Here is a 21,755-nt window from a genome sequence, read left to right on the forward strand (position 1 = left end):
ACTTTAGATCTCCTAAGACATACGCAGTAACCTGCACACAATAAAAATGGCTACTCATTATGTTTCACCCAATGTTATTGCCACTTTCTTGGTGGCCTTGGGGTTGTCACCTTATTACTTCCTGAATTCTGGCTAAACTTATTTCCTGCCTTATAACCCATGTTCCTTTCATGAGAAGTGTGTGAAAAGCCCAAGTTTACCATCCACCAACACTGTAAAACAGTTTTAATAGTTGAGGTTTTCGCTTTCAAGAGTGTTGAGTTATCACTGGGGGACACAGTGTAACATGCATCAGTTTAACCTTCACACCCTTCTGCTGGCCAGGTGTTTTGTCACGTTGCGTTGAATGGGTCACAAAGTAATCGCTGTCTCACAGCTGGTCCATCAACAAGCAGCAGGAGGAATATAGTTACAACAATATAACCCGGCTTTGTAAGAATGGTTCAGTGCTTTAAATGCTCCCCTGCAAATAGCCAATCAAAATTCCAGCCCGGGAGAGAGAATTCTTCCTTTGGAATATTTTAAGCTGACCTGTAAAATCCTTTGTACGCCCAGCGTGGAGTTCAAAGGGACCCAACCGAAATATTTACATGTGGATTCAAAAGCATATAAATCCGTCAGTGTACCTTCCTTGCTATTAATGTATGGTATGGCTTTAAATGGTTTAATGGAATGCGTGGCCTGTGACAGCAGAGCGTGAAGCCTGGGCGTAGACAGATAATTTTTCCATGTTCTATAGAAGGCATGTAAAATCATCTACCCCATGTTCCATACAAAGAAAATTATTGGGTAAAAAAAAGCAAAAAAAAGAAATAAGTGCAATTTTGCCTTAGTACATGAGATCGGCTTTTTTTTCCTTCTAAACTACAATGGGGGTCATAGTTAAGCAATAACTGCAGAGCCACCAGTTGCAGACTGCTAATATAGAAGATCTGAATGCCCTATGAAAATGAAGCATCCATATGGATAGTGAGATGTTGTCATGTGCTGTTGATGCCTTTCTCTTTAGATTGTATAGTATTTCACTTGATTTTCTCACTGCTTATGGCATTGTCTTGGTATTGTGTAACCCCAAGTTAGGGTTATTGTTGTGATTGGAAGTTACTATGGATTCTAAAGCCCCAATTACATGGCTGATGGTGAGGAGCAAGCAAGCGCCAACCTGTCAGATCAGTGCTTTCTTGCTCCCCCTTCCCTGCTCACTGCTGGCGCTATCACACACATAGACAGCAAGCGGGTAGGAGCGGGAGGCTGCGGGATTGGGAGGCTGGGGGAGCCCCTCCCGCATCCCATAGAAGATAGCAGTGGTCTGATGCCACTGCCCCTATTACACAGAGCGACGGCCAGAGACCATCGTCATCATTCTAAAATATTTTAACATGTTAAAAGACAAGGATTAGCTGACATTGTGCATGTTGGCCGATCGTTGTCCTTTAACAGTAGCTATTGCACCAAGCGATTATCGTCCGTAACAGCCGATAATTGGCCAAATGTTGCTGATAATAGCTTGGTGTAATAGGCCCTTTAGGCAGTGTTCCTTAATATTTCAGTAGGGATTCCTTAGAACCTCTAACAGTACAGTCTGGATCATTATTCTCAAGAATGTTGGGGATCCCATAGGTTGGACCTCCTAAGTAATCATTCACTTGTGTTCCATCTTGTAGGTATATACGGTGGGGCAACTGCATTTTTTCAGGAGTTCATAATAATAAGACTAGGAATTACTGGTATATAGACAACATTTATATCATACTAGATGCCACATATTGCTTGCTGTAGTTATTTTGGCATGAAATTGCTACCTATTGCATCCTTTTCACCTAAGAATGTTATTAGCGACTAAAGCTGGCCAACCAAGCCACCATATTTTTAGGTCTATCCATGTATAGTCAGAACAATAAAGTCTTAAAGGGGTTATCCAGCACTACAAAAAATGGCCACTTTTCCCCCTCTCCTGTCTCCAGATTGGGTGGGGTTTCAAACTCAAGGCCCTATTCCACCAACAGATCTGACGACAGATTATCTGCCAAAGATTTGAAGCCAAACCCAGGAACAGACTATAATCAGAGAACAGGTCGTCAAGGAAAGACTGGATTTCTCCTCTTTTCAAATCCACTCCTGGGTTTGGCTTCAAATCTTTGGCAGATAATCTGTCGTCAGATCTGTTGGTGGAATAGGGCCTTTAGTTCCATTGAAGTGAATGGAGCTTAATTGCAATCCAAACTTGACCTGGAGACAAGAGAGGGGGAAAAGTGGCCATGTTTTTGTAGTGCTGGATAACCCCCTTTAGGTCATTTTAGGCAAAAAGATTTGCCAGCTGCGGGGGCCGCAAGCAAGTGCTGGTCAGCAAGATTAGCGCTCCTTTGCAGTGCCTTTACATGGCATGAAAAATCATGTAGCTGGGCTGTATGAATGATCCTTGTATCACTTGTGCAGCCCTGAAAACTGCTTTTAGTTTCCTTATCACAAGCAGTGAACTATTACCATCCGGCTGGAGGACTGGAGAGACATGCTTGATCACAAGATCAGGCATTTGCCTGATCCTCAGCTGATCACTGTCACTTTTACACAGGCCTATTAACGGCCGAAGGAGCATTTCTACCTAGTTGTTGAAGATGTGGAAGAGCATATGGAGTTTATTAGAACTTATGGTTTTTCAAATTAACTTGTAAGGCTACGTTTCCACATAGTATTTTTGCTCAGTATTTTTCAACCAAAAACCAGGAGTGGATTGAAAACACAGAAAGGCCATATTCACACTGTTGAGAACATAGCCTAAAGGTGCAAGACATTTTTATCACACAGTGGACTTCTTGTGCAGTCATGTCATCTGTCCATTACAACAGAAACATGTTAAAGTCAATGAAGTGTCATTGTGAATGCAACCTTTGGTGACAATGGACTTTTCTTGTGCAGTGTCAGGCTGGGCTCATTGCTGTCTCTGTCACTCAAGACCCTTGTGTTCATTGACTTGCTGGAAGTTATGTCAATTGTGGCTCTGCTACAACTGCGAGTGTCAAAGGTTTCTCTATCCCAATAAGTGTGATTGTTAGCAGTGTGTCAAACTAGAAACTATTATACCAGATGGAGGAACAGGTGGAATAGACAAAGGTATGACTGGAACTTAGGAAGCCTCTACTGGATACACTATGTCCCCAAGATATTGTAGTTACAGTATACCATGTTTCCTATAGAGTAGAAGTCTTTATGTATGAACTATTTTTAGCAATTTGTACAATGCATTTTTTTTCTAAACTCATTAATTTTATCTACTTCTTACAGAATGCCCAATTTTCAGCTTTAATTTTCGACAAGCTCCAAGTGCCTGACTATCTGCAGAAAAGCAGGAATGAAGGAGAGAGTCGCTGTGACGTCTGCGCAACTCACCTGAATCAGCTAAAACAAGAAGCCGTGCAGATGATTCAAACCATCAACCAAGCCGGTTGTCCGGATATTCTTGATCGTCCCCAAACTTCAGTGCCTGTGGCTACCGTCATCCCAAGGCTCTCGTCCCAGAATGTGGTCACAGTCTCCTCGCCGAAGGAATTGCTGATGATTGCAGGGCAGGTGGGTAGACAGTCTGGAAAATCTACAAATATATTTTCGGGGACAGAGCGAAGGAAAGGACTTGGATGGCCTCACGGGCAGGGAAGTTTTCCAAGTTCAAGTGTACAAGTGACAGTGGGTTCCAGCGGCATTGGTGGGGCATTGAGTTCAGTGACCATACAAGCGCAACAATATCTAGAGGGAATGTGGAGCATATCAAGGGTGAATAGTTTCCTTCCACCTGCTAGCCAAGTGAGTATACACAATACAACTCTGTGTAGTGATGTCATCTGTGTCCTTGTCCGTCAATTAACCCTTGGATTTCAGCATTATAGTTACAGAGCTGGGATTTTTTTTTTGTTAAAGTGTAATGATATAGCAACACAATTGAATGTATGTTTAAAAGTAGGCTATAGAATGCACTAATAGAACTAGAAGACAGAAAGCTAGAACACAACTCATGGACCCATGGACGTATACAAAATGTGTTGGAGTATGCCTGCATCCCAATTCATCAGAAATGAAGATCATCCGGCTGGTACTGCAAATGAATTAGGTTTTGCTTAAGCAGCGTAGTCCTAGATTTACCATAACTTTTGCCTTAGATTAGCGAAGACCTTTAGAAGGCAAAACTAGTCCTGTAGCCGGGCCACACTACGATGACGGCATCATTAACGTGGCCATTTAATTATATATTGCTATTTGCTGCACATCCCATTTACACAGGGAGATGTGCGTCCGATGGTGACAACTTTTACCACCTGCACAAAACATGCGATTAGCTGAGAAGCAGGCATTTTGCTGATGGCTACCACTTTTACATGGGCCGATTATCGTCTGAAGGAGCGTTTCTAGCAACGCTCCCTGCCGATAGTCGGCCATTGTAAAAGGGCCTGTACATGTGCTTGTATACATGGCCAATGGACCCTCGAGATCTCTTCATCTATTGGGATGCAATACAACGCTTGCAGAACCCTCTTTGTTTTGCAACTTCCTTTTACCCAAACACTAAATTGAGAAACATAAAGTAGGCATAAACATTTTCACAGAAGTGAAATAAGTAATGTCAAAGGTTCCCTATCTTAATCATATGACCGGAGGAAATCTGCAAGAATGGAAATTAAAAATGGAAAATTGGATACAGGAAGGCTGAGGCGCGGAATTATATTTCCTAAATACTATTTGCTCTGCACATATAACCTGCACTTACTATTTCTAAATGCAATTTTTTTTTTTACAAGAAAGCAAAATAAATTGCTTTTATAATTTGTAATAGGAGATTTTAAAGAATGCAATGTGGCCCTTGGATTATGCAGACATATGGAGTATGCAATAGATGTATTCTTAAGCCAAGGAAAACATAGAAATAAAGGGGGTATAATGAAAACGAATGACTTACTAGTTCTCAGTGTATGGCTTGTAGATCCATAGAATTACTTAATTCAGCCACTGTGGGATATAAGAAAAGACATCAATGTGAAATAGAGGACAATTTAGCTCTGGTTCTTATTTTGCTGTTGACTTTAACAAAATAATAATAAAAATATTGTCAGTGCAAGTTTGGGAGAAAAAACGTAGTCTTCAATGTGAGAAATGGGGTGCTGTGAAGCCTGTATGGGATGAAAAAAAAAATCTAAGAGGAGTTTATTAGGACTACAGTTTCATACACTGCCGCTAGAGGACCATGTGTCAGAGGAACAATGTATAGGGCTGCATCCCTCCAAGCTAAATTTCTTGCTGCTCCAGTGCTGCTACTTTAGTGGAACTTAGGCTGAGTTCACACTGTGTTTTTGCAATCCTTTTTTTCATCAGTTTTTGCAAAAACAGATGAAAAATGGATGCAAATAATGGACGCATTTTTGTGCCTACATTTTGATCCGTTTTTCCATTGACTTCCATTAGAAAAACCCTTCAAAACGGATCAATATTTTTTTAATGGACAAACGTTTGTGTGTACATTTTTGTGTACGTTAAAAAAAAAACATCTGTTTTTTTTTTTTATAATAGAAGTCGATGGAAAAACAGACCAAAACAGATACACACAAATGCATCAGTTTTTCATCCGTTTTTGCAACAAAATGGATGAAAAAAAAAACGGATTGCAAAAACACAGTGTGAACCCCGCCTTAATGGTCCTGCAGCGGTGATGTCACATACTTCATTCATGTAACCTCTGCAATCAATAACTTTTTTATTTTATCACATTTGCTGGCAGATTTCTCCATCAGCTCCCCCTAATGGTGGCTTTAGGGAGACAGAATTGCATCCTTTACCTGTGACCCCAAAAAATTATTGGCACAGAATGTTGGACTTTGTGACATAGATGACATTGTGCCAAAAGGTAGAAATGTGCTGTGCTTCAGTGTGTGTGCAGGTAAGGGTCAGGAGGAATAAAGTCAGAGAATTATTTAAGCGTATATAATATATAGGGACAGAAGCAATTATTAGACTGTACTTTCCTTGCCACATGGTCCTCTAAAAAAAGAGATAACATTTTGAGTTAAGATAGTTGGCATGGCATGTAACAATACACAGTAGTGTAAACCCTGATGCCCATCTATCACATTGGAAGATGGCAGTAGTATAAATGGTACTTGGTCGGTGGAAGACTCTGGTACAGATTTTGCAAGGCAGAAAAGACAATGAGCTGTGGAGTTAAGCGCTTAGCCGAGTTATTTTTTAGAGATTAGTGGGTGTCTAAACACTCTGACCCAAGTTGGTCACCTGCATGTCACCTGCATATTAACATATGGTTGCCTTCATACGCTTAAGATAAATTCGAACCTTATGTACTATATAAATAATTTTATTCTGTAAAAATACCAAAAATCTGAAAACTAACAGTGGTAATAAAGCTTGGATTGTGCCAAGGCCTTGTCAGCCACATACAGTTTATATCCCTAGAGCCCTGTTTTAATTTTCTTGCAGTAACCTTGCCTGTTGCTGTATTTCTACATAAGACATTGAAAGCATTTCTGTAATTTAAGGTGATGTATATTCATGAATGATATTGTTATTGGTATAGTAGTCACTATATGGTGGAATTTTTAGTTTTTAGTCACAGTATAGTGGTTTTAACCAGTGATGGTGTGTGGGTTTTATTCAATAAAATTATGCTTGCGTTATTTCTGACAATGTGGTGGCATTATACACTCGCTGTATGTTGGTATTATTCAGTGATGGTACCATGGTATTTTTTAATAACACTTACACTGGTGTGGTTGTATTAGTGATGGTATAAAAGTTTTATTGAGTCCCTTTATTTATTACATTTTTACGTGTATATATAGTCCAGAGATTGATATAGTTTAGTGAAAGTGGTTCATATCCAGGCTGAGTGTCTATGGGCCCTATTAGACCAACAGATTATCTGACAGATTTTTTTTTTAAAGCCAAAGCCGGGAATGGATTTGAAAAGAGGAGAAATCTAAGTCTTTCCTTTGTTACCTGTTTTCTGTTTATAGTCCATTTCTGGCTTTCGCTCAAAAAATCTGTCAGATAATCTGTTGGTGTAATAGGGCCCTATGGCAAATACAACACTGGTGCAACCTGTTAGATTAGTTAGGTTATGACTATTGGAGCTCCCACCAATGTACTAATGTGTATAAAGGCCTTCCAAGTCTCCCCTGATAGGATCAGGCACTTTAACATTTGAAGGGAACCTGTCACCCCCGGTGCCGGGATGACAGGCTCCCGACCCCCCTGCTAGAGCACCTTATACGTACCTGATCCCGCCGGGTCCTGCTTCTTGATTCGGTCGGGTGACGGAGATATCAGCGCCCGAAGCCTGGCGCGCGCTGCTGAGATGAGTCCAACGCTCATAGAGAATAACGGAGTGTCGGACTCATCAGTCATTCTCTATGAGAGTTGGACTCATCTCAGGAGCACGCGCGCCGGGCTTCGAGCGCTGATATCTCCATCACCCGACCGAATCAAGAAGCGGGACCCGGTGGGAACAGGTACATATAAGGTGCTCTAGCGGGGGGTCGGGAGCCTGTCACCTCGGCACCGGAGTCCTCTTTAACTGCCTGTTGCTTTTTCATAGAGATGAGCCACCACCAAAGGTATCTGGTATTGGCTTACACCACCATATTGAATCCATAACTGAGCATTCATGTGTATGTGAGGATTGGGAAAAGCTGATTCTTTTATGTGTATAGCTACCTTTATTCTAGATATTGATGGGGAGACCAGCGTATAGACTTGCATCATCGACTAGGTCATCAACATAGACTAGGTCATCAATGTCAATATCCAACACAATAGGATTTTAGGTTGCAATAGACGTGTCTTTTTCAATCTTATCAGTTATGTAACAATGTAATAGTATACACCAATTCTGATTTACCTAAATGGAGGCAGCAAGAATAAATAAAACCATAGTTCTAAATGTCACCTAGTTTATGGAAAATAATTTCCCTTCGGTCTGAAAGATCCATTATCATGTGAATGGGTTTGTGTATTATAGGCTTCTTTTTCCATTTATGTAGAACATTGATTTAATTTCATTGTAAGTCCTATAATGGATTTATAATTAGAACCAAGTCACAATAATCAATAGCGAGATTATTAACCATGTAAATAAAACCTGAGGATTTAGGATGAGGTAATTTAGCCGGGTTATTGAGAATCAATGTGCAAAGTCAGACAGGATTATAGCTGCCAGTGGAGGTAACCCATTTAGATTTTTAACACCAATAGAAAGCCGTCATTGATTGCGGAAAAACAGATTTATTTAGGAGATATGAAACAGTTGTGATAGAATTTATATAGTGATTTTCCACAAGTGCTGGCTGGTTGTTATGGAGTCTAGTTCAAGATTTGTGATCTATCAAGTTATCAGAATTAAATTGCTGTTAATATTGCTATAAGAACTATAATGGAAAAGCAAATTAGCAGGATCTAAACCGAAATAAGGGTAAAGAATACAACTGCATTGTTAATGTTAAAATTAACTCAGCCCGTACCATTTGGGACAGAAGGATTGATGCTTGTTGACCTCTTTATTCTATTTTGCTTCCGTGATTCTTGGGTCAGCTCCTTACAAATTGGTTTAATAATATTGTAGGGCCGGTGAAGAAAGGATCCCTCCACTGGTTCCATTATCCATTGGAATGAAGGAGATAGTCAGCCTACAGTATAAGGGGCATCACACCTCCCCCTATGGAATGCTTTTTATTCCAGTAAAGTAATATCCAGTAATTTTGCTGCTGGTAAGGGGGAATAAAATGTAAAAAAGGGGGTAGACTGGGTTGTAAAAAACAGTACCTACCTTATTCATCACCTGCTGCTGCCATTCTGATAGTTCCAGGTCCCTATTAGACCTTCCTTAGTCAGTGATCGGCTGAGTGGGCATTTCCATGCATTGTGAACCAACAAGCACTATTGGAATTGCACCAGTGGGGAGAATTGGTAAGATGAGTACTGATTTTTTTTTTTTACTATGTATGTACCTAGGGTGCCCTCTTTTCTTACATTTATCCTGCTGGACAGTCCTTTTACTGAGGCAATGTCTTAAAATTGTGCAACCCGTAGTTATAAGTTCATGTTTATAATGACTTTATACAGCCTACAAGTTTCATTTGTACAATGCTATGGCACTAATAAAAATACCCATACTAGAAATCTAGTCTTAGGTTTGAGAATTATATTAACATTTAGATTTCCATACGTTAAGGCCACCATACACGTTCGGATGAGCTTACTCATTTCAGCAGAATCTGTCAATCGTCTAATGTGTATTGGGCCTTCTGATTTTTAACATATTCTCAGAAAGAGAGAGAAGCAGCTTACCCCTCCTCCGTTCAGACCACATGAGCATTCAGCACACAGCAATCTCATGTGTACGAATATGGGTCGCTCTTGGCCTGATATTGCTGTTCCACTTACTGACTGGTTCTGGGAAATAAAAAAAAGATCCCCAAATCTCAAACAACCTCTTTAAACTGAATACAGCTGGCATAATCCTTTGTCTTTGATCTAGCACTAGACCTACTGTGGTCAGGTTTACTTTCGTAACCAAAGGATCTGGTGATAGCATTTATTGACATCTACACAAAAAAAAAAAGCTTTTTAAGGCCCGAGGTTTAGCACTTCATATATCACACTAGCCTTAATAGGAAAACACAGTCACTGAACCTTAATTCCTTTTGTCAAATCTTAGCCTAGGCCATTATGAAGCCACCCCAGGCGGTGCTTGGCTTATCTTAAAGCTCTCCTTAGGCACAAACCTCTGGTCGACCTCAAAGGTGTACAGAATTTCCGTTAAGAGTGTGACCTGAGATTTCTGTGATATAAGAGTTGATGTCTAGCCTTGAAACATGACCAGATTGAAATTTAACATTTTGCAAGTTTCTAAGGACCTCTAATTGCTAGTTGCCCTTAGGCATCTGCCTACCTTCTTTCTTGGCTAATCTAAGTCTAATCCTAGGGTTTATCAAGTTTCGCTGTTTGCTACACACACATATACGCTATAATCATCTACTGAAACATTTGTAGCGCTTTTTTTTTTCTTTTTTTTCCTTATTTTTTTATCTAATGGACCAATTTAGCAGAATGATTTTGTGCAATTTTACTTTCTTTGTGGCAAGAAAGTCAGAGATGTCTCAGAGACTGCTTGCAGGAACCTGAAGTAATTAACTCCCATCCATTAGCGAAGATTAAAAGCGGCAGTGTCTCTTTATTTTTTTTTCCTTCAGAATCATTTTCCTTTTCCTTGAGAGCCAACTGCAGTCGAACATAATAGTACATAAATAATTTATGACTAGACTTTAAAATTTAAATCAGGAGCGCAGGATGGGAGCTATGCAAACTGTTATTTTAAGCAATTCAGTCAGATAACAGAAATCACTTTTATGGAGAAAAAAGAACTAAAAGAGGAAAAGATAAAAATCAATTATCCAGATTGCCTCTTCATTTTACATTCCTCTACTTCACTCATCAGCAGCAGCAGCGGTACAAGCTTCCATGAGGAGACAAACATCATCTCCTAGTCTTAAAACCTTGTGTTTGTTGGAAGTTTTGAAAACATGGTTGCTTGCTGACCTGGAGACAAGTGTAGACTTAAAGGGGTAGTGCGTCTTAAAGCATTTATTCACTAAATAACACACATTACAAAGTTATACAACTTTGTAATGTGTGTTATTTAAGTGAATGGCCCCCTTCCCCATGTTTCCCCTCACCCACGCTAGACCTGGAAGTGTGGTGCATTATACGTATGTATTCGCTGTTGACCAAGCACTGCTATGTTCAGCCAATCACGGCTGAGCAGCCAACAATTTTAGTGAAATCAGATGACACTGATACATGATGTTGGTTAGAGAAGTGTGCGGTATGTTTGGTTTTTAACTACACGATTGTTCTTGGAGAGACAAGCTGCCTAATGAAGTTTACGGTTACCCCTCCTACCCCTCCTTTTTCTATTCAAAACAGTTGAACGCCTGGCCATGTCCAATGTGTATGTGTATGGTGTGATAGCAGTTGGCCAAAGTGTATGGGTACCTTTTAGGTGGCCACATACATGTGTTATAAGTAGGTTGATCTTGAGACTGAGGATTAAGGCCCCATTACACCAAGCAATTATTGTTAAAAGGCAGCAATCAGCCGACATACATGATGTTGGATCCTTGTCCTTTAACAAAAAAAAAAAAAGAAATAGAACAATAGCGACGGTCTGCAAGGCATTGCTCCATGTAATAGGAGCAGTGGGGGAGACCACTGCTATCTCCTTTGGGCTTCCCAAAGATCTACAGAGCTTCTGTGGAGTCCCTTCCGCAGCTCCTCACGCCCCCCACTCTCAGCACGTGTAATAGCACCGACAGCAAGCAGGGAACTAGAAGCAAGGGAGCGCTGTTCTGACAGGTCACCACTTGCTTGCTCCTCCAGATTAGCCTGTGTAATAGGGTTTCAGGGCAGCACAGTGGCATCATCTGCAAAGAGTTTGTATGTTCTCTCCGTGTTTGCGTGGATTTCCTCTGGGTACTCCGGTTTCCTCCCACACCCAAAAACATACACATAGGTAAAGCCTTTAGTCCCAGTGGTTGGATCCCCTGCTATCAATTATCCGCTATCCTGAGGATAGGGCATAACTTGATTACAATAAAAGGTAAATTCCACTGTCTATTATGTTGAATGTATGTGTATTAAAAGTGATTCATCTAATGGATTTAATAGCTTTCAATTTCTAATTATTGGTCAATTGTTTGAGTGGCATATGGGACATCAGAAGGAGGATGCTTTTGGATTGGAGATATTGTTCTTGCATGGGGAATATCAGATATCTGCCCCTTCACTGGATAGCGTAAAGGGCACATTCAGGACTAAAGATTGCCCTATTATGCCATAGTATGACAAAAACATATAAGACAATGGGGCTAAGCTGCAATACCAAACAAAGCCCATACAAGAGTGCCACTGTTTGTAGAACTAAATTACACTCTTTTTCGTAATCCAGTACAACCCCTTAATTCTTCAGATTTCTACTTTGAAGATGCACAGTTGTCTACAATTTAGTAGAGAACATTTGATGTCTATATAATCGCTTCCATACCTACCATACATGACATATGAATAACATTACTGGCAAGATCCATGGGTTACATTTCTGTTATTAGGCTGAAGTTCTGTACTGTTGTGCAATCCTCTATGCTGGGGATCATACGAATATGGACCACCGCAAAGAACACAACTGTTTGATGGGAAGGAAATTCTTGGCCTCTTGCACATTCAGTGCATAATATGTTAGCCATGTGTTTTATCTGTTCTATATAATCGGCATATAATTATCAGCACAACCCAGCTGAGAATAGCACATCCGGGAATAGGTGTTACAAGCATAGCTAATGTCTTCCTTAACCAGGCCCAGCGGGATTTCAAAGGGATGACAATGGAGAGATGCGTTATAGTTATAGCCAACATATAACATTAAAATATCCCAGTTTAGAGCCATTCTCATATTGCACATGTCCCCGAAATATACCATTTGTGTGTGTGTGTGTGTGTGGGGGGGGGATGTCTGACTCTTGGGAGCCCTAGGAGGAGGTGATTTGTTCCCAGATTAGTAACCATAGCACATGTTCTGTTTTTGTCTACTTCATCAATACAGTATATATTTTGTTAGACATGTTTTTTTTCAACCATCAACCAAGAATAATAAAAAACTATGAACATTTGAGTAGTAACATGTTTTTTTTATTTGCATGAAATGTACTGGAAAATATCTTCTAAACATAGAATAGACAGGGCCCCATAGCAAGCATATGGTCAAAAGCCTCCACTCACCCTCCATCTGGGGCTCATTTTCCCCCATTGCTCCTATGCTCCTAAGAGAACATTTTCTGGTACTTTGCATTTGTTAGCTAAAATTGCATTCCCCCTGAAAATAAGGCACCCCCACCACGAAAGTCAGGCGCCCCCGAAAGTAAGGCCGTCCACCACCTCCAACCAGTCACCCCCTCCCTTCCCATGCTTGTCCCGTGCCACTCACCTCTCTCCCTCCCTCCTGGTGCGGCTCACCTCTCTCCCTCCCTTCTGGTGCGGCTCACCTCTCTCCCTCCCTTCTGGTGCGGCTCACCTCTCTCCCTCCCTCCTGGTGCGGCTCACCTCTCTCCCTCCCTCCTGGTGCGGCTCACCTCTCTCCCTCCCTCCTGGTGCGGCTCATCTCTTTCCCTCCCTCCTGGTGCGGCTCACCTCTCTCCCTCCATCCTGGTGCTGCTCACATCCGTCCCCATGCTGCTCTAATCCCTGCCCGTGCCACTCAGCTCTCTCCTTCCCCCTCCATGCCGCTCACATCTCTCCCTCTTTCCCTGTGCTTGTCCTGTTCCGCTCCCGAGAAATAAAATATCCTACGAAAATAATAGTCTTTGGGAACAAAAATTTATATAAGACACTGTCTTATTTTTGGGGAAACATGGTATGTGTTGGACGCCAAAACGACTCAAAGATTACAGACTCAAAAATTACAGACTCAGACTTGACATGATTTACATATTGATAGTGTTTATATAGTCCATCAAAACCTTACATCTGGGGCTTATTTGCTTATTTATTCATGGCTTCAGTTTTTTTTTCCTATTTGTAGATCCCTTTGTTTTAATAATAAGTAGTCTCACTTCCTATCACACATCTTTGGATAGGCCTTTTTAAATTCGCATAAACCATTGGGAACAAAGGGGTTGGCTAACATTATTAGGGCCTCCTTTCATCATGGCAGCTGCTAATCTGTGTCTATATAATCTAGTCTATATGAACATTTTTATGTGGTCTATATAAGTATATATATATATATCCTATAGGAGCATATGTATATATAATATATCTATCTATCTATCTATCTATCTATCTATCTATCTATCTATCTATCTATCTATCTATCTATATCTCTTTATATATGAACATAAAATTACAAGCATCTTGGGTTACTATTGTAGTAAATTCAGACATTTATAGTCTATCTAGTATGTATGACAAATCAAACCTCGGTTGCTAGGTCTTGCAAATGCACCATTGCCCCTTTTTACCAGTGATTAAACATTACTGTTCCAACATTTCATTACACGTTAGTGAGAAATTGATGTGTTATTGGCTTTCGAATCACATGACTGAACAAGTTTTCCATGTACCTAGAAATGCTTCCTAGCTGTCAGCCCATGGCCTATTCTTGCTGGTCTAGCCATCCATTACTAATGAAGTCATTTTAAAACACAATGGGACATATAGATTTTCCTTAAGTGCATTATTCACTTGCTTTGTTTTTAACTTGGCTGTCTGTCCGGGCATCAATCTTTTGTGTTTCTCGACTGCCCACAAATTACGGCCGTGCATCTTGGTCTTGTTCATTTTTCACCAGACGCTCCTTTTTGTGGGATTGTAGATGTGTCTGTGTGTGAGGGAGTGGATAAGAGCAGCACAAGGGAAAGGTATGGGCTCTATATATCTGGAGGAGGACAAATGTGTATACATAGCATTCTTTAGGATGCATTGGTCTTAAAGCCATTTTTCAAACTGGATAATAGGGAAGGTACATACACCACAAGTGAAAGGGAATCTATCGGAGCATCCTGTCTTGTAATTTATAGCACCAGCTTCACTGCCATTTAGATAGGGATTGGTGAAGTTTGTTGGCCACCATAACTCAAGTAAATTTCTGATAGGCAATCAGTAACTGCTGCAAATGTAATTAAGGGAAGGCAGCCAATCAGATCTTCACTTTCTAAAACTGGTGAAAAGGATTTGATTGGAGGCTGTCGGTAAAAAAACACTTTTGTCAATTTTTGCTGTGAAAAGTTTTATGGCATTTTTTTTTAAGATATATATATATATTTCTATAAAACATTTAATGACTTTTTGGCAAAAAAGGCAGTTTAGGAAAAACTAGTAGACTGCATTATGTATATATATATATATATATATATATATATATATATATATATATATATATATACAGTATAGTTGTTTTTTTGATTGTTTTGTCATGTTCCATCCTTTGACACAGTTCTGTTGGCACCTGCAAAGAGTAAATAAACATACAAGTTTTCTCAGTTCCCTTAGCGCAAGAGGATGCTTCTTAATTTCCAGTAGCCTGATATATATGGTGAAAAGTGCCTAAAACCTAAAAGCATAACACTGTTGACTGTACCTTTCATGCCCTATATAGCAGGGAATATAATATAATACGAATACAGTACAGGGCAGTAGCCTCTAACCTGTGGCTCTCCAGCTGTTACAAAACTGCTATGACAGAGTGGGACCCTTTTATCAAGCTCTATCCCTTAATGTCATGCCCTAGGTACCTGCAGGGTAAATAAACTTCAAAGTTTCCTTAACTCCCTTAATGCAAGGGGGTGTTCCTTAGCTTCCAATAGGCAGTTACAAATGATGAAAAGTGCCTAAAACCATAGCAAACCTTTGACTACTGATTTCATTTCATACACTATGGCAAAATGTAATGAAACTATTATATGAAGCAGTGACTCCATCCTGGCTAACTAGCTGTTGCAGAACTTGTTTTTCCCCTGCCTTCTCTGTTACTTTTTTAGAACACACTTTTAGTCTATGTTCACACAACGTAAATTCAGTATTAATTACAACAGTTTTTGCCGATTTACAACACAGCCGCGATTAATACTGAACTTACACTGTGCTGCAGCTAGAGGGAAACCCGGACGGAGTGTATACACATAGGGGGAGATTTATGAAAGGGTGTAAATATAAACCTTGTGTAAGCTGCCCACAGCAACCAATCACAGTTCCTCTTCTATTTTACTAGAGCTGAAAGCTGAGCTGTGATTGGTTGCTGTGGGCAGTTTACACCAGGTGTATATTTACAACCTTTCATAAATCTCCCCCATAGTATACACTCCGGCCTGGATCACAAGCGGCGCTGCAACAAACTGACATGTCAGTTTTCTGCCCCCACTATTCATTGAATAGCGGCTGCAGAGAACCTGTCAGTTCACACCTGTCAGTACGCTCTGGCCGCATACTCCATTGTGTGCAGTGGCGAATTCATTAGAAATGAAGGGTCACAGAACGGCCGGTGTCTTACGCAAACAGTGGCCATTGTCGAAACGTACGTCGGGGTGGGGGCAGCTGTTTGGCCAGTTTACTTTTCTTACCCTGGTAATGTATATTTATAATTCTGTCATTGTCTTACATTCTATGGTACTTTTCCTATACACATTAGGGCTTTGTTCACACTGCGTATGTTTTCAGCCGTAGTGCTAACCGCGAATATACGCACGTAGTTTTGAGGTTGATGCGTTCGCTTGAAAGTATACGATATACGCCCGCACAGTGCACACTACGTATGAGCTTACGGCCAGATCGTATACGGCGCCGTGAAAAATTAACAAGATCATTGTTTGAGGACGGAAATGTTGAAACTCACGGCCGTGGATTGCCATGCGGTCCCGTACGGAGTACTTATTTCAGCCAAATTGAACTTTTCGTTCCAAAAGGTTCTGTGTGGTTTACGGGGCTGGACGAAGATTTCCAAGTAAATGACTTGTTTCAGATCGCTTCGAAACAAGCTAGGGAAGCATAACTGTACTACGGACGTATGTTCATGGTTCGTACGCATCTGGCCGCATCTCTACTTTTCCCACACCCGTAGTTTCAGCCGCACATGTACAGCAGCGTACGAAATGCGTCTGGACTCATACGCAGTGTGAACATAGCCTAAAACATATTGTATATGCTCTTTTCCTGTCATGCCTAACAGCAGTTCCCCTCGTCTGTATGTTCGCTGTTGTTTTTAACGTGTCTTTCAGTCGTAGTTCATTGTCTTTTTCTATACATTATTTGATTGTATGTTCTTTTTATTAATAAAGATGTTTGCAATTTCATGATTCAGAAGAGGTTCAGTGTTTCTTTATAGGATTATAGTGTGAACCTGGCCTTAAAGTGAATGAACCACCGGTACATCCTTTTTTGTTATTTACATGTATAGACTGGTCCTTTTTTTGAAGAGCTGCTCGGTCCCACGCACGGCGCCAGTCTATTATCACACACCAGCCATTATGAAGCACTGGAGGCAGGCCCAATGGCCCCCAATGTGACAATCTCCCCTCTGTGACAAGGCTCCATTGATTCTAATGGAGCTGTGTCACAGAGGGGAGGGCAGAATGTCACCCTGGGGGCTGACCTGCCTGCCTCCAGTGCTTCATGCCCGGCCGGTGCTCGGTAATAGACCGGCGTCATGCACAGAAAGCAAGCAGCGGTTCAAAAAAGGACAGTGGCACCGGCATCCACGCCAAGGCGCTGGTCTATTCATGTAAAAAAACAAAAAAGTCATGTACTGGTGGTACATTCACTTTAAATATTTTCTTGGAACTCTGCCTTGTGCTGTTCCTCTGTTAATCCTCCTGGAATTATACTAATACATTTTCCACTTGGTGTAACCATTTATCTAATCAATTGGATATGTTTTTGTTGATTGGGCAACACTAGTGACAAGAGGAATGGTAACACGCAATTGGAACTTTATTCCTACATTTCCAGGAGGAATAACTGAGGAACTGCACCACAAATAGGTCTAGGAGACTGTTCCCGAGTTGTTATATGTTGAGGAATGCAGATATTCAAAGAGCTTTTCCAGGGTTAGAAAAAAACATGGCTACTTTCTTGCAGAAACAGCACCACACCTGTACTCAGGTTGTGTGTGGAAATACAATACAGCTTAATTCATTTAAATTTACTAGAGCTGCAAATCCACACCCAAACTGAGGGCAGGAGAGGTGCTGTTTCTGGAAGAAAGCAGCCATCTTTTGGATAACCCTTTTAATGAAACAGACCTATCAAAAGAGGTGACGAATTTACTTTTGCATATATAGTGCTGACATAGTCCACAGTGTTGTACACAGATTATCACTCTCATCAGTCCCCATAGATATAGTATCTTAACCACCTGATGATTTTGCCTTGTATTTGATTTCGCATGAAGAATAATTTCTGACAATCCCAACTGAACCAGAAAAAGAGTTGCACAAGGCATAAAATATGACTGATTCTCATGTTCTATGTTTTCCATGCCTGTCATTGTGTGTCACCCTGCAGCACCCATAACAAAAGGTGCCTGCGCTTCTGTGCTTGTCGTCTGCAGTTTACAGCCGTCTCTATGATATGGCACAACAAAGCATGGTTGTCCTACCTCATTACAGGTCTTTCCCATAATGTGACTGTAAAAGCCTCTACAAGAACATCCAGGTAGACAGATGGCTTGCACTCTTTTTTTATTTCTGTATTTTCTCTGTTTTTTGTTTTAGCCTGACTCTACATCCATAGACGGGGGAAGGGAGAATGCAAGTGCAGAAGCTTCTTCAGGGCAAAACATCAGTGAGCAGAGCTTAGCAGGACGATCACAGAGATATGGACCATCCGCTGTAGTTTCTTCAGGGACATCGGCTGCAGCTTCCTTCTTCATCAGGTATATAAAAATAGTGGATTTTTAAAGGTCACAATAAAATAAAAAAATTCCAAATAATAATAATCTGATATATATAAAAAAATCCATTCCCTGTATTATAGAAGTGCAACTAAGCTGTTAGCAATATGTCTGTCAGCCAGCAGAAATGTGAATATTCCTATGTATTGTTTATTTCTATAAACTGATCCCCTGTAAAGAATACTCTGTTGTCCCAGCTGTATAGCTTAAATGCGTTAAAGGGGTATTCGGGGAAAACTTTACTTTCCCCCTATCCACAGGTAGGAGATTGGGGGGGGTCTGGCCCCTGAACCCACCCCCCCGCAATCTCTGTATCGGACCCGCTGGCTCTGTTATGAAGAGAGCCCCAGGTCGGCATGCGACCCACGGCTCTACTCATTCCTATGGAGTGACGGAAGGAGCCGAGTATGTCAGAAGAGCACTGTGCTCGTCTCTTTCCGTAACTCCATAGAAATGTAGTGTATACACTGTGTATCAACTACGGCCGTAGTTCCATAGGGGTTAATGTGTTCGGCCACTGTAATTAAACAACGACCGTTGTCGCAAACCTGCAACAATGGCATTGTTTAATAAAAAATACATTGTGTGAACTTGGCTTAAAGCTGATGACCATGCATATAATATAGTTATCGGGGGAATGCATTGGCTTTGAGCTATCTTTTCCAATTCCTCCTATATGCACGCATGCTCAGCTTAGCTTGGCTCCCGCATCAGAAGCGTTTGCAGTTAAAGGGGCCAGGGATGTTTCAAGAAGTGGGACAGATGGAGGGGTGTACAAGAATGGTGGGAAATAAGCTTAAAATTTGGAATGTCCCACTGGATCCAAGATGGTTGGGAGTTATGGCCGTGTATTAAATAGACGGGTATTACATAGATGGGTCATGTCTACCTGAGCAGTAGACATTTGTGCTTTCCCACGATCTTCGCTGACTCGTAGAAGGGGTCCTCTCTTGTTTATAGATGCCATAATATTAAATATGGACAAGGCTTGTCTGATCAGTACTTCAGCAACTTTGGGCTGCAACCTAGAATCGATGTATGAATAAAGGCCTCCGGGTCTGTATTACAATGATGTTTTTTGAAGGGAACGATCTGCTGCATAAAATAAAAGTCAAGAAGATGTCTCGATGAGCAGAAGCTTTTTTTTTTCCAATCTAATGTCAAGTCTTATAAAAGGGCTGCTTAGGATTATTCTTGCTTTGAGCATCTATCGGCTGTTTGTTTGGCTCAAGATAGATTGCCTTAAACTTCAGACTCCGCATGTTTGATATGCTGCAGGCGCCTGCTTGGCTTGCAGAATTGAGACATACATCTGAAGCTTAGATAGATTAATATGACAGAATCACATTTACTCCCTAACTGGCTGTGGATTAAAGCGTCTCATTATTTACTAATGAACAATAATGTTATACATAATCTATGGGTCGCCGTCCTATCGCTGTCTCCTGATGGCTCACTGGTAGGCATTTCTTGGTCATTATATTGGCCATAAAATAGTCAATAATTGAGGTTAGTCATAGAACAGACACCTTATATGCTTCAGGCATGGAGAAGCAGCTTGGAAATATGCTTTGGACTGATTGTGTTGTGACTGAGCATATAATTAAGGTATTGAGCCAATATACGCCTAATGAAAGACACAGATATATGCATTAATATTATGGAAAACCTCTAAATGACTAATAGGTTGTATTCAAGGCATCTCAGCCTTCAATTAGTTTCTATAAATTGGGTCCATAGATTCGAGGCCAAGTTTGGCTAACTCTGCTCAGCGGGTATGAATGCTCTTTTTGTGAAATTCCTTTTTATTTCTTTAGATTGTTAATATATACATCTTGTAATATATATACATTTATATATATATATATATATATATATATATATATAATGGTAAAGCTTGTGCTTCATGAGGATTGTGGGTTTCAAGAACATACTATGAATCTTGAACCATAAAAATATGTGTCTTCCTCCTAAAGAAAGAAACCAAGCGTAAAGGTTCTCATACACAATAGATTAGAGTCAATGAAAATTATTTCAAGCAAAATGAATATTCGTTGAGTGAAATTTATCAATGAACAATCTTTTCATGTCGCGGCATGGAAAGAAGATGACCATATTGTAAATTTTTGGTTGACAGTCAAAAAATCTTTCAGAAAAGAATCTTAGAACTTTTCCAGAATAATCGTTTGGCCTTCGGCTGGTGTCATTGATCATGTATAGCCATGTTTGAACAACTATAAACAGTAATGACTAAAATGTATATGAATGTGTCTGCAAAATGATTCTACTTCAGATGATAATTTATAAAATGGTTGTTCAGCTGTCAACCTACTTCTATATATCTGGCATCACCATTAGACATTTCTCTAGACAGCACCCTGCTCTGTACTGATGAGGGGCAAACACCCCATACTTCTTCAATAATTGATGGTTAAATGATCATACGGCCACCCGTTATCTCTCCTCTCTCTGACCCCATCCTCCCCACATACAGGTACGTTAGGCTTGGCCAAGCTCTCCAAGAAAAAAGGGGTCAGGCAGTGATTTTCCATCCCCAAAGACATCATCTGTCGTTGGTCATTCCGGAGAGCCCCATAGACCTTACACTGACAGCCAAATCCACCACTAGCGACAGGCTTGGCCGAGAAAAGTATAAGGTGTATAGGGAACTTAAAACAGCTTTTTACAGATGGATAACTCCTTGTTTTGGAAGAAATTTTGGCTAAGTTAGCAAGAAGGAGAGTAAATTTAAATTTAATTTAAAAAAAAGGGCATTGTATTTCCTCTAGGTAACATCTTATTTGGTCCCAAACCTGAAGATATCTTGCCTATTGGATGGACTTTTTAATCCAATTTCCTAATGTAAACTAAACATAAAATAAAATAAGATAAAAACACTAAAAAATAAAGTTAAATTAGACACTAAAACTTCTGGACACCAGTACAAAGAGCCCTACTTACCATGAACTAGCTATAATACTTGTATCTTATTATAAGTCAGAGGGTCCCTTAGGCACCAGAGGCAGGAGCAACTTTTACCTATGCTCCCTTTACAGCTATGCTTCTGGCTATGGAGACAAAGGAACTGGCCTGGATATTGTGTGATGAGTCCATAGATCCTGGAAAAGCTCTATGGCGGTAATTAGGGAGGAAGTAGTTTATTGCAGCTGTAAAGCACTTACAATAATTAGACTGAAGTCCATCTGACAAAGTAAGAGGTTCTACAAATTAATAGCAACAGTTAGCTATTCCTTTCAAGCCGATGCAC

The 21,755-nt window shown here is 40.5% G+C and overlaps 1 protein-coding gene across 4 annotated transcripts in view; it reads left to right on the forward strand.

The window, feature by feature from the left end:
- KIF26A (kinesin family member 26A) overlaps nt 1–21,755 on the forward strand; it is a 108,679-nt gene that overhangs the window by 42,322 nt on the left and 44,602 nt on the right. For 3 of the 4 annotated variants that reach the window (XM_069950034.1, XM_069950035.1, XM_069950037.1), the window contains 2 exons: nt 3,283–3,798; nt 18,309–18,469. In XM_069950034.1, the coding sequence (XP_069806135.1) occupies nt 3,283–3,798; nt 18,309–18,469 (677 nt within the window). The remainder of the gene's footprint in view (nt 1–3,282; nt 3,799–18,308; nt 18,470–21,755) is intronic. The other variant, XM_069950036.1, reaches the window with a different exon arrangement.

The sequence above is a fragment of the Dendropsophus ebraccatus genome, chromosome 13 (assembly GCF_027789765.1).
Source record: "Dendropsophus ebraccatus isolate aDenEbr1 chromosome 13, aDenEbr1.pat, whole genome shotgun sequence".
Taxonomy (NCBI): Eukaryota; Metazoa; Chordata; class Amphibia; order Anura; family Hylidae; genus Dendropsophus; species Dendropsophus ebraccatus.